Source organism: Mugil cephalus, chromosome 1, assembly GCF_022458985.1.
Source record: "Mugil cephalus isolate CIBA_MC_2020 chromosome 1, CIBA_Mcephalus_1.1, whole genome shotgun sequence".
NCBI lineage: Eukaryota > Metazoa > Chordata > Actinopteri > Mugiliformes > Mugilidae > Mugil > Mugil cephalus.
In genome coordinates this window covers 27,159,929-27,171,000 of record NC_061770.1, presented here as the reverse complement: position 1 = coordinate 27,171,000, position 11,072 = coordinate 27,159,929, and the positions used below count along the sequence as shown (strand labels likewise).

Below are 11,072 nucleotides of genomic sequence, written 5' to 3'. Positions count from 1 at the left end.
TCCGAGGAGGGAGATAGTGACCTGGAGGAGGAGGAGGAGGAGGAGGAGGAAGAGGCGGAGCTAACTCTGGTGCTGCCCCCCCCCAGGACGGACAGACAGGACTCAGCCGAGGTAAGACAGGAAGTAAGAGACATGAGACTGAGCATGCTCAGTAGAGTCTGCATGAGGTCACTTCCTGTCTGTAAACGTTCACTTTAAATAGTTTCAGTTAAAATGTCTCTTGTCTTCCTGTCTCGTGTATTTCTGTCCCTGTCCCTGTCTCTGTCTGTTGTCCCCGTCTCTGTCTCAGATGTCTGTCCAACAGAGGGCCTTCAACATAGCCAATGAGCTGCTTCACACAGAGATCTCCTACGTCTCTAAGCTCCACCTCCTGGACCAGGTAAGTGCAGAATGACATGTAGCAGCTAGCATTAGCATCAGCCACCTTTACTGTTGCCACGGGAACCATCCTCTCGCTCCTCCTCCTCCTCCTCCTGCTGCAGGTTTTCTGTGCCCGTCTCCTGGAGGAGGCGCGGTCCCGCTCCTCTTTCCCCTGTGACGTGGTCCATGGGATCTTCTCCAACATCTGCTCCATCTACTGCTTCCACCAACAGTTCCTGCTGCCGGCTCTGCAGAAACGCATGGAGGAGTGGTGAGGACTCCTCCTCCTCTTCCTCCTCCTCTTCCTGTTCCTCTTCCTGCTCCTCTTCCTGTCTTCACCTCCTCCTCCTGCTCCTCCTCAGGGAGTCTAACCCTCGGGTCGGGGACATCCTCCAGAAGCTCGCTCCCTTCCTGAAGATGTACGGGGAATATGTGAAGAACTTTGACCGAGCCATGGAGCTGCTGAACATCTGGACCCAGCGCTCGGTCCCCTTCAAGACCATCGTCCAGGACATCCAGGTCTGTCCCCGTCCCCGTGTGTCCCTGTCCCCATCCCGTCCCCGTCTCATGTCCGGGTGTCTGTGTGCAGAGGGAGGAGCGCTGTGGGAACCTGACCCTGCAGCACCACATGTTGGAGCCGGTCCAGAGGATTCCTCGCTACGAGCTCCTGCTCAAAGATTATCTGCACCGTCTGACGGAGGACGCGCCGGACTTCAGGGACGCACAGAGTAGGAAAACAAACGCACCCAGAGTCCCTCAGGTCGCAGTATAGGTCATAAGCCCCGCCCCCTCCCTGTTAGGGGGCGGGACTGAAACACACGCACATTTAGGTGTTGAACATGTCAAGTGTTGTTGCTATAGAACACGCACGACGACGGCCTGACACGTGTGACTAAGCGCCCTTGGCTCTAATCACACGACCATTCTGTTGTACTTCGTCAAGTTCTTGGCTCAATCGCCACGGCAGCGGCACTCCAACGTCGCTCAGAAGATGGGACCTCAACTCCTCCCCTGCTCCTCCTCCTGCTCCTCCCCTACTCCTCCGCTCCCCTCCATTCTCCCCTCCTCCTCCTTTTACTCCTCCCCCCCTCTCCTGCTCCTCTCTCTCCTCCTCTACCTCCTGCTCTCTGCCCTCCCCTCCTCTCCTCCTCCTCCTCCTGCTCCTCCTGCTCCTCCTTTTACTCCTCCTGCTCCTCCTCCTCCTGCTCCTCCTCCTCCTCCTGCTCCTCCTCCTCATCCTCCTCCTCCTCCTTTTACTCCTCCTGCTCCTCCTCCTCCTCCTCCTGCTCCTCCTCTCCTCCTCCTCCTCCTCCTCCTGCTCCTCCTTTTACTCCTCCCTGTCTCCTCCTCTCCTCCCTCCTCCTCCTGCATCCTCCTGTTCGCTCCTCCTCCTGTTACTCCTCCTCATCCTCATCCTGCTCCTAAGCTCCCAGCTCCTCATCCTCCTGCTCTCCTCCTCACTGCCTCCTCCTCCTCTCTCCTCCTCCTGCCTCCTCCTTGCTCCTCCTCCTCTTCCTCCTCCTCTTACTCTGCTCCTCCTTGTCCTCCTCCCTTTACTCCTCCTCTGTCCTCCTCCCCCTCTCCTCCTCCCCTGCTCCTTGCCTCCTCCTCCTCCTTCCTCCTCTCCTGCCCTCCTGCTCTTTACTCTCCCTCTTCGTCTACTCCCTCCATCACGCTCCTGCCTCCTCCTGCTCTTACCTGCTCCTCCTCTTCGCTGCTCCTCCCACCTCCTCTTCTCCCCCATACTCTCCTCTGCCCACTCTGTGCTGCTGCCTCCCCCTCCTCTCCTCCTTCCTCTCTTCCGTGCCCTCCTCCTCCTCCTGCTCCTCCTCCTGCTCCTCCTCCTCCCCCTCCTCCCCCTCCTCCTCCTCCTCCCCCTGCTCCTCCTCCTGACCTCCTGCCTGTGTTGTAGGAGCGTATGAGGAAGCTGCTGAAGGTGTACGAGCTCCTGGGAGGAGAGGAGGACATCGTGAACCCGACCAACGAGCTCATCAAGGAGGGACACATCCTGAAGCTGTCCAACAAGAACGGGACGACGCAGGACAGATACCTCATCCTGGTCTGTGTCCTCCTCACTGTGTCCTCCCACTGTGTCCTCCCCACTGTGTCCTCCCCACTCTGTCCTCCCACTGTGTCCTCCCCACTGTCGTCCTCACTGTGTCCTCCTCACTGTGTCCTCCTCACTGTGTCCTCCCCACTGTGTCCTCCTCACTGTGTCCTCCCCACTGTCGTCCTCACTGTGTCCTCCTCACTGTGTCCTCCTCACTGTCGTCCCCACTGTGTCGTCCCCACGTTGCCGCGGCGATGAGTGACGCCTCTCTCCCTCTGTGTCTCCGTGCAGTTCAATGACAGGCTGCTGTACTGCGTCCCAAAGCTGCGTCTGATTGGTCAGAAGTACGGCGTGCGCGCTCGCATCGACGTGGACGGAATGGAGGTGAGACGCTACGTTAATCAAAGAGCAGTGTCTCATTATTATCATGAGTGTTTAAAAAGCTGCAGGCTCTGTGTGAACTGAGCATGCTCAGACGGGCTCACTGGTCTTCCTGTCCTCAGCTGAAGGAGACGAGTAGCGCCGCCGTCCCCCGGACCTTCCTGGTCTCTGGGAAGCAGAGGTCCCTGGAGCTGCAGGCCAGGTACAGATCATTCACGCTGACGCTTCTCGTCACTGAGCAGAACAGACTGAACAGTAACTGGTTTTCATGTGCGTGTGCAGGACGGAGGAGGAGAAGAAGGACTGGATCCAGGTACGTGCTCCACGCGGCGCCGACTCCTTTCCTTTCTTTAGGAAATTCATTTTAGTTGTGGGACTCGACCAAGAAACTTTATTAATCCTTAGGAAATAAATTGTAGTGCAGTAGTTCACATCATCATCATCATCGTCATCGTCACAGTGAAACAGCAAAACATCAGAATAAACATATTAACACTGATCAGGAGAAGCCTCATGGCTGCAGACAGAGAACGAGCTTCCTCCGCTATGTCTGGCGCCTCCTACTGGAGATATCCTGAAACCTCCGGCTCCGGTGGACGGGATGACTTTCATTACCTGCTCCCAGCGAGGAAGGAAAGGGAAGGAAGGGAGGGAGGAAGGAAGGAAGGAAGGGAGGAAGGAAGGAAGGGAGGAAGGGAGGAAGGAAGGGAGGAAGGAAAGGGAAGGAAGGAAGGAAAGGGAAGGAAGGGAGGAAGGAAGGGAGGAAGGAAGGAAGGAAGGAAGGAAGGAAGGAAGGAAGGAAGGAAGGAAGTAAAGGGAAGGAAGGGAGGAAGGAAGGAAGGAAGGAAAGAGAAGGAAGGAAGGAAGGAAGGGAGGAAGGGAGGAAAAAAGGAAGGAAGGAAGGAAGGAAGGAAGGAAGGAAGGAAGGAAGGAAGGAAGGAAGTAAAGGGAAGGAAGGGAGGAAGGAAGGAAGGAAAGGGAAGGAAGGAAGGAAGGAAGGAAGGAAGGAAGGAAGGGAGGAAGGGAGGAAGTAAAGGGAAGGAAGTAAAGGGAAGGAAGTGAAGGGAGGAAGGAAGGAAGTAAAGGGAAGGAAGGGAGGAAGTAAAGAGAAGGAAGAAAGGAAGGAAGGAAGGAAGGAAGGAAAGAAGGAAGGAAGGAAGGAAGGAAGGAAGGAAGAGAAGGAAGGAAGGAAGGAAGGAAGGAAGGAAGGAAGGAAGGAAGGAAGGAAAGGGAAGGAAGGAAGGAAGGAGAGGGAAGGAAGGGAGGAAGGAAGGGAGGAAGGAAGTAAAGGGAAGGAAGGGAGGAAGGAAGGAAGGAAGGAAGGAAGGAAGGAAGGAAGGAAAGGAAGAAGGAAGGAAGAAGAAGGAAGGAAGAGAAGGAAGGAAGGAAGGAAGGAAGGAAGGAAGGAAGGAAGGAAGGAAGGAAGGAAGGAAAAGGGAAGGAAGGAAGGAAGGAAGGAAGAAGAGAAGGAGAAGGAAGGAAGAAGGAAGGAAGGAAGGAAGGAAGGAAGGAAGGAAGGAAGGAAGAAGGAAGGAAGGAGAAGGAAAGAAAGGAAGGAAGGAGGAAGGAAGGAAAGGAAGGAAGGAAGTAAAGGGAAGGAAGGGAGGAAGGAAGGAAGCAAAGAGAAGGAAGTAAAGGGAAGGAAGGAAGGAAGGAAGGAAGGAAAGAGGAAGGAAGGAAGAAGGAAGGAAGGAAGGAGGAGGAAGGAAGGAAGGAAGAAAGGGAATGAGAAAGGAAGGAAGGAAGGAAGGAAAGGAAGGAAGGAAGGAAGGAAGGAAGAAGGAAGGAAGTGAAAGGAGAAGGAAGGGAGGAAGGAAGGAAGTAAAGGAAGGAAGGAAGAAGAGGAAGGAAGGGAAGGAAGGAAGGAAGAGAAAGGAAGGAAGGAGGAAGGAAGGAAGGAAGGAAGGAGGAAGGAAGGAAGGAAGAAGAAAGGAAGGAAGAAGGAAGAGGAGGAAGGAGAGTGAAAGGAGAAGAGAAGGAAGGAAGGGAAGGAAGAGGAAGGAAAGTAAAGGGAAGGGAAGGAAGGAAGGAAGGAGGAGTAATAGGAAGGAAGGAAAGGAAAAGGAAGGAGGAAGAGGAAGAAGTAAAGGAAGGTAAGGAGAGGAAGGAAGGAAGTAAAAGGAAGGAAGGAAGGAAGTAAGAGGAAGGAAGGAAGGAAGTAAAGGGAAGGAAGGAAGGAAGGAAGGAAGGAAGGAAGGAAGGAAGTTGTGCTCTGACAAACACGTTCCACATTGTTTAGAACACATAGGATAAAATCCATTAATGCGTTCATTGTTTAGTGGTTAATGAATGAATGTGAAGCCCCGCCCCCATCGTGACTGACTGGAGGCGTGTCCCTGTGTCCCTGTGTCCCTGTGTCCCTGTGTCCAGGCCATCCAGGCCACCATCCAGAGACATGAGCAGACCGTGGAGAGCTTCCGTCACCTGACCTGTTCCCTCAGAGACGATGAGTCCACGCCCCCGCACTCCCCGGTAACGCCCACTCTCCGCCCCCCCACCCAGTGGCTGCCTGTGGTACTGCAGCTCGCTAACCCCGCCCTCTTTGCAGAGCTGCGTGGAGCTGGGGAAACGAGCTCCGACCCCCATCAGAGAGAAGGAGGTGACTCTGTGCATGAAGTGTCAGGAGCCGTTCAACTCCATCACCAAGAGACGCCACCACTGCAAGGCCTGTGGACACGTACGTCCACCACCCGTCCCCCGTCTGTCTGTCTCTGTCCGCCCTCTTGGTTTGTCTCCAGCTGTTAGCCGCGTTAGCCCAAGTGCTAGCAGAATCCCCGACTAACGTATGCTTGGCTTGGTTCATGTGCTGTTTGAAGCTGGAAAGAAAACTCCTTCCTGCAGAGTGTGATGATACTTTATGTGTCTCCACTGGTCCCTCTTGGTGTCTTTGTCCTCAAATGTCCCATGGAGAGGACCAACGTGCTGTTTAGCTGGTGCTAACGCTAACGCTACTTGGACAAACTGAGACACGTTCACAGTCGTTCTGCTGCAGACGCTTCATTAATCGTTAGTTAACGTTAACTTTGAGCTTTTATGATTATATGAGACCTGACACCAAACACAGCCAACAACAACACACACATGATCATTTCCACCAAATCACTGTCCTGGATGAAGGTTAGCAACAAGCAGCACAGTGAGTTCAGGTAAAATACGTAACATAGAAGTTTAGCCGTGGCTGCTTTTAAAGACGAGAGCAGCTCTAAAAACCTCATGTACCAACGTTAGCTTGAATCTAATCAGGATTCTCCTCAGAAACCCAAACAGAAAGAGTCCAAGTGGAACGTCTGTCCCTCTGCCTCCAGGTGGTTTGTGGGAAATGCTCCGAGTTTCGAGCTCGTCTGTCGTACGACAACAACCGGACGAACCGCGTGTGCGTGGACTGCTACGTGGCGCTGGTGGGGGCGTGTCCGCCGGCCGGGGGCGTGAGCGCCAGCAGCCAGAGGAGGCGCTCTATCCTGGAGGTCAGTCCAGTCTGTATTTACAGACGTCCACCAACACAGCAGATACACAGGACAAAAACATTCTCTGTCCCTCAGTCTGTCCCTCTGCTTCACATAAAGGTAGATTAGACGTCCTCACACGTCCTCGTCCTGACGTCCTGACATCTACAGGCGTCCTCATCTCCTCGTCTCTGTCCTGTCTCTGTGTCTCTCTCTGGTTGCCGTAGAAACAAGCCTCGCTGGCCGCTGAGAACAGTGTGATTTGTAGTTTTCTCCACCACGTGGAGAAGGGAGGGGGGCGGGGCTGGCAGAAGGCCTGGTTCGTCATCCCGGAGAACGAGCCCCTGGTCCTCTACGTCTACGGAGCTCCTCAGGTAAACACACTGATACACGTCTCCATTTCAGACCAGTTTGATCTCAACGCACCAGGAACACAACACAACAACAACCAATAAGTAACGAGATGAAAGACCAACAATATTTTGACTGAGATGAACCTGATGAATCATTGATTTCTGACGCTTTAATAACAGTAACAGCTGTTTCCTTTTCGCTTCCTGACAGGACGTGAAGGCGCAGCGCAGCGTCCCTCTGATTGGCTTCGAGGTGTCTCTGCCGGAGTCATGTGACCGGCTGGAGCGACGCCACGCCTTCAAGATCTCCCAGAGTCACCTGACCCTGTACTTCAGCGCCGAGGGGGAGGAGCTACAGCGCAGGTGGATGGACGTGTTGTCCAGGGCCGGGAGGGGGGAGGAGCCTCACGTGCACCAGCCAATCGTGGAGAGCGTGGAGGAGGAGGGGGAGGAGCTCGGTGCCGAGGGAGAGAACACGTGATTCTATTGGACGGTGACACTGGAGAAGGCGGAGTCTTTTATCAAACTTGAATGGAAACCAGAACGAGACGAGAAGACGTTGCCGTAGCTACAGTAGATGTTAAACTCAGTATTTAAAGTTGTCTGCATGATTCCTCTCCTCTGTGCTGTAACACGCCAACGTGGGCGGAGCCACTTCACCCTCCTCCCCGCCCCCATCCTCAGCTTGAACCCCACCCACTTCCAAACGGCTGCAGTTGCTATGGCGACGCCTCCATCCAGAGCAAACTATTGGACCTTGTTGTTTCCACATCACGTTCCGCTCTTCGACATTCACTCATCCATCAGCTGAGTCTGGATCAGCTGAGTCCGGATCAACTGAGTCTGGATCAGCTGAGTCCGGATCAGCTGAGTCCAGATCAGCTGAGTCTGGATTAGATGAGTCTGGATCAGATGAGTCTGGATCAGCCGAGTCCAGATCAGATGAGTCTGGATCAGCTGAGTCCAGATCAGATGAGTCTGGATCAGCTGAGTCTGGATCAGCTGAAGTCTGTAAATTCGACACTGTTGTCCCTGTCCACTCCTCCCACCCCACCAGATCCAAGATTCCTGGCGCCTGAGGAAAGTTCCATCGGTGGGAATATTAAATATTTTCCTGACTGAGTCCCGGACCTGAAGCCCCCCAAGCACAAACACAGAGACGCCTTCAGGTTAAAGGCTGAACGCACTTAGAGATGTTTTTTTATTTTAAAGCCAAATTTCCCCCAAAGAAAAAAAGGAATTCTTCCAGTGGAGCTACACTACATTTCCCAGCAGCCTCTGCTCTGTGGACTCTTCTTCCTGGTGTCTCCAGGTTCTGCAGACCCCTCCCTCCTCGTTTTAAAGCTCCCACCATCAGTTTATTTATTTTCCTTCACGTCCACGTTTGATTCTCAGAGTCCAAACTTCAGTCGCTCGCAAACTAAAGTTAGAAAACAAGAAATGAAGTTAGAGATGGACGTCACGTCGTAGTTCAGAGTTAGTTCCTGATTCTCTCTCGGATGTTTCGGGAGCAAACCTTTGGAAGCTGAAGATAATCAGTCAATTCAAGCCTGAACTTCCAGATTTGAGTGTTTTGGGTTCATAAAGACGTTTGCAGATTTGGACTCTGAGAAGCCGACGCGCTTTATTAATCAATGAAAGAAAAGAGTAAATAAATAAAAAACAATGGAGATGCTGGTGCGTTGCCACGGCGAGGACATTGAAGATGTTTTTTGGATGTAAAAAGTTTCTAAAGAGTCACGAAGAGTCTCAGAGAGGAACCAGAACACAGAACTGTGTGTTGACGGAGCCTGTTTCCTGGTTCCTGGTTCCTGGTTGATGGAAAAGAATCCGGACTGTGTCGTTTCTTCTCATCTTGCCGTGTTCAGTATTTCTCTGAGTCTCTAAACACCTTTTGGACAAAGTGTTTTTTAGTGAAACTATGAATCTTCTTCTTCTTCTCGAGCTGAACAGACGTGTTGTTGGATATTTCTGTGTTTCTGAGTCCGGTTGTGTTGGTGTTTGCTTGATGCAAGTTGATGCAAGAAGAAAACAAAGTAAATGTTTTTTTGTAAATATAATTTATTCTCCCGTCACCCGACGGTCACGTGACTGAGTAAAGGTCAAAGGTCTCCACGCCGGCCGGGGCCACACAGAGCGCTCTGTCCAGCGGCGGCCATCTTGGTTTCACAGGTTAAAGAACAGCCACTTAGCCTAGCTTAGCACAAAGACTGGAAGTAGAGGGGAACTGTTAGCATAGCTACATCTAAAGAAAAGTAAATTAGAAGGTTTTTTCTTTGAACTTCACAGGAACCTTTAAAAACAGCCTGATTCCATCTTTAGTGACACAGAAACATTCATTCATTTAAGCCGGTGATAATTATGTTTGTTAGCACCAATGCTAGGATCTATGATATGTTCTACAAGAAGAACCAGAAAGACTTTTTATTGGAAGGTGAATAATTTTGGGGAAGCTAACTGCCAGCTAAAGCTAAAGCTAGCCGGATTCTAGACTCAATAACCAACAACCGCTGAGTCATTATTGAAAAGTGAATGTGTTAGCAGATAGCGTTTAGGCTAAGCTAGGCTAGGCTAGGCTGAACATGGGTAACAAATGTTTGGAAAACTGGATTTTTCAAAATGTGGAAGTCTTTCTGGAGCTTCTACCTCACTCAGTCCCCGGTGCTCCGTCTGTGTGGCTCTGGTGGCCACGGCGTGTTCTTAGCGTGTTCTTAGCATGTGAAGGAAGAACATGGCCAGTAACAGCCTTATCATCGGTTTTTTGATGTGGTGAAATTGTGCTGAGCTTTCAACGCTAAAATTGCTTCTTTTGTTTGAGTTGTGCGGATTCTCTTTTGTGTTGCTACGAGGCTCCTTCAGTCCCGGCTGCACTTTTCTTTGCGTGCCAAAGCACATATTTAAAAGTATTCAGTATTCACAGCTCGTGACGTCGTTGGCTAATATAACAGATCTGCATTATGTATATTTAAGTACCTCCTGTTGTCTTTGGGCTGGACACCACATGTCAGTTCACAACCAGTCTGATCTGAAAAAAGACCAAATTAATATGATGTTGTTTTTTTTATTACTGCTTATGATAAAACCTAAAGCAGGGGTGTCAAACACACACTGTTCATTAAAACCTTTCATAATGTTCTTCTCCAAACTGAAACAGAGGGAAATGTCTGGAGTCGTCAGTATCTACAGGTTGTTCCTGGTCGTGGCCCCTGAACTAAGATGAGCTTGACACCCCTGTTTGAAAGTGTTGTTTCTTTTCAGAGTTAATGCTAATGCTAGCACAAGCTAGCATTAGCCACATTATAATACGGTGAATCTGAAGCAGTGAGTATGTGGCGACTTTCTAAATGTTCATATTTCTCTTTATCTTTGTCGTTTTGATGTCGATGGTTTAAAACTCATCTCCAGTAAAAAACACTTACAGCCGGCTGTGGACTGTTAATGGACGCCGTCGCCATGGAGATGACACCATTTCTGTGACCAGAGTTGGTCTCAAGCTCGTTGCCGTGGTAACGTGCTGAGTTTTCAGGAGACAGCTGCATTGCTATGGTAACAATCAGACCCCCCCATGGTAACGCAGCGGTTTCCAGAGCTGCTGCGGTCAGTGTTACTATGGCAACCTCAGACACAGGGTCCATACCTGCATGTTACCGTAGCAACCGCTGGACTGGACTCTATACACCATGACAACAGCAGCATCCTCCTCTATCTCCGTCTCCATAGTAACAGCAGCACAGTCGAGTTTTCTCCTCCATGTTGTACTTCTGCTGTCCTGTTACTGTTATTATTGAATATTGATCAACTGATTGGTTGATTGATTGATTGGTTGATTGATTGACAGGTTGTTGGTTAGTGGCCGGCCACTGCCTCCCATGCCGTCGATGTCCGTCTCCCACCATGCCCCTCTGTAAGACAATAAAAAGACAAATGTTCTAGAAGAAGCTATAATGAAATAAAAAGGATCGAATGAAGTGTCTGTCAGCGGCTGGTTTATTTACAGCTGAGGCTACGGCGCCTCCCAGAGGCCACGACGAGAAAATAAAAGCTCCCCAGTCAAACCAGAGGATCCACACTGACCTCAGGAGTCTGACCTCACGTAGCAGTTAGCAGCTCGGGCTAAGCTACGCTAAGTTAGGCCCCGTCTCACCATCACAATAAATATCATACATAATTTAAATATAACAGTACATTTAGAATAAACAAAAATAAAGGAAATTATACACATACACATAAAATATATATATTCATTAGACAGATTTTATATCCCGGAATCCTGAGTCCAGATATGAAAGAATTAATTGTACCAATGTCTGCCCCCCCCCCCCCCCCTACCCAGAACATGACTATTACTGATAAAATAAAAACTAAAATAAAGTGTAAAATAATGAAACTGAGTCATTCTAATGTCTAAAGTTTAATGATGTAAACAGAGAAAGTGATGATTATGATGTAACTCTGCATCATCTGGAGAAAAGCCTCGCGCCACTC

The 11,072-nt window shown here is 50.6% G+C and overlaps 1 protein-coding gene across 1 annotated transcript in view; it reads left to right on the top strand.

Moving 5' to 3' along the window:
* Positions 1 to 10,560, top strand: part of fgd1 (FYVE, RhoGEF and PH domain containing 1) — a 17,132-nt gene extending 6,572 nt beyond the window's left edge. The window contains exons 4-17 of the mRNA XM_047588816.1: positions 1 to 111; positions 290 to 379; positions 483 to 631; positions 723 to 879; positions 950 to 1,120; positions 2,273 to 2,419; positions 2,702 to 2,794; positions 2,914 to 2,993; positions 3,074 to 3,104; positions 5,162 to 5,263; positions 5,340 to 5,468; positions 6,097 to 6,255; positions 6,462 to 6,608; positions 6,799 to 10,560. The exon at positions 1 to 111 is cut by the window's left edge and continues 610 nt beyond it. Of these exons, the coding sequence (XP_047444772.1) occupies positions 1 to 111; positions 290 to 379; positions 483 to 631; positions 723 to 879; positions 950 to 1,120; positions 2,273 to 2,419; positions 2,702 to 2,794; positions 2,914 to 2,993; positions 3,074 to 3,104; positions 5,162 to 5,263; positions 5,340 to 5,468; positions 6,097 to 6,255; positions 6,462 to 6,608; positions 6,799 to 7,068 (1,836 nt within the window). The 3' untranslated portion in view covers positions 7,069 to 10,560. The remainder of the gene's footprint in view (positions 112 to 289; positions 380 to 482; positions 632 to 722; positions 880 to 949; positions 1,121 to 2,272; positions 2,420 to 2,701; positions 2,795 to 2,913; positions 2,994 to 3,073; positions 3,105 to 5,161; positions 5,264 to 5,339; positions 5,469 to 6,096; positions 6,256 to 6,461; positions 6,609 to 6,798) is intronic.
* Positions 10,561 to 11,072: the final 512 nt, after the last annotated feature.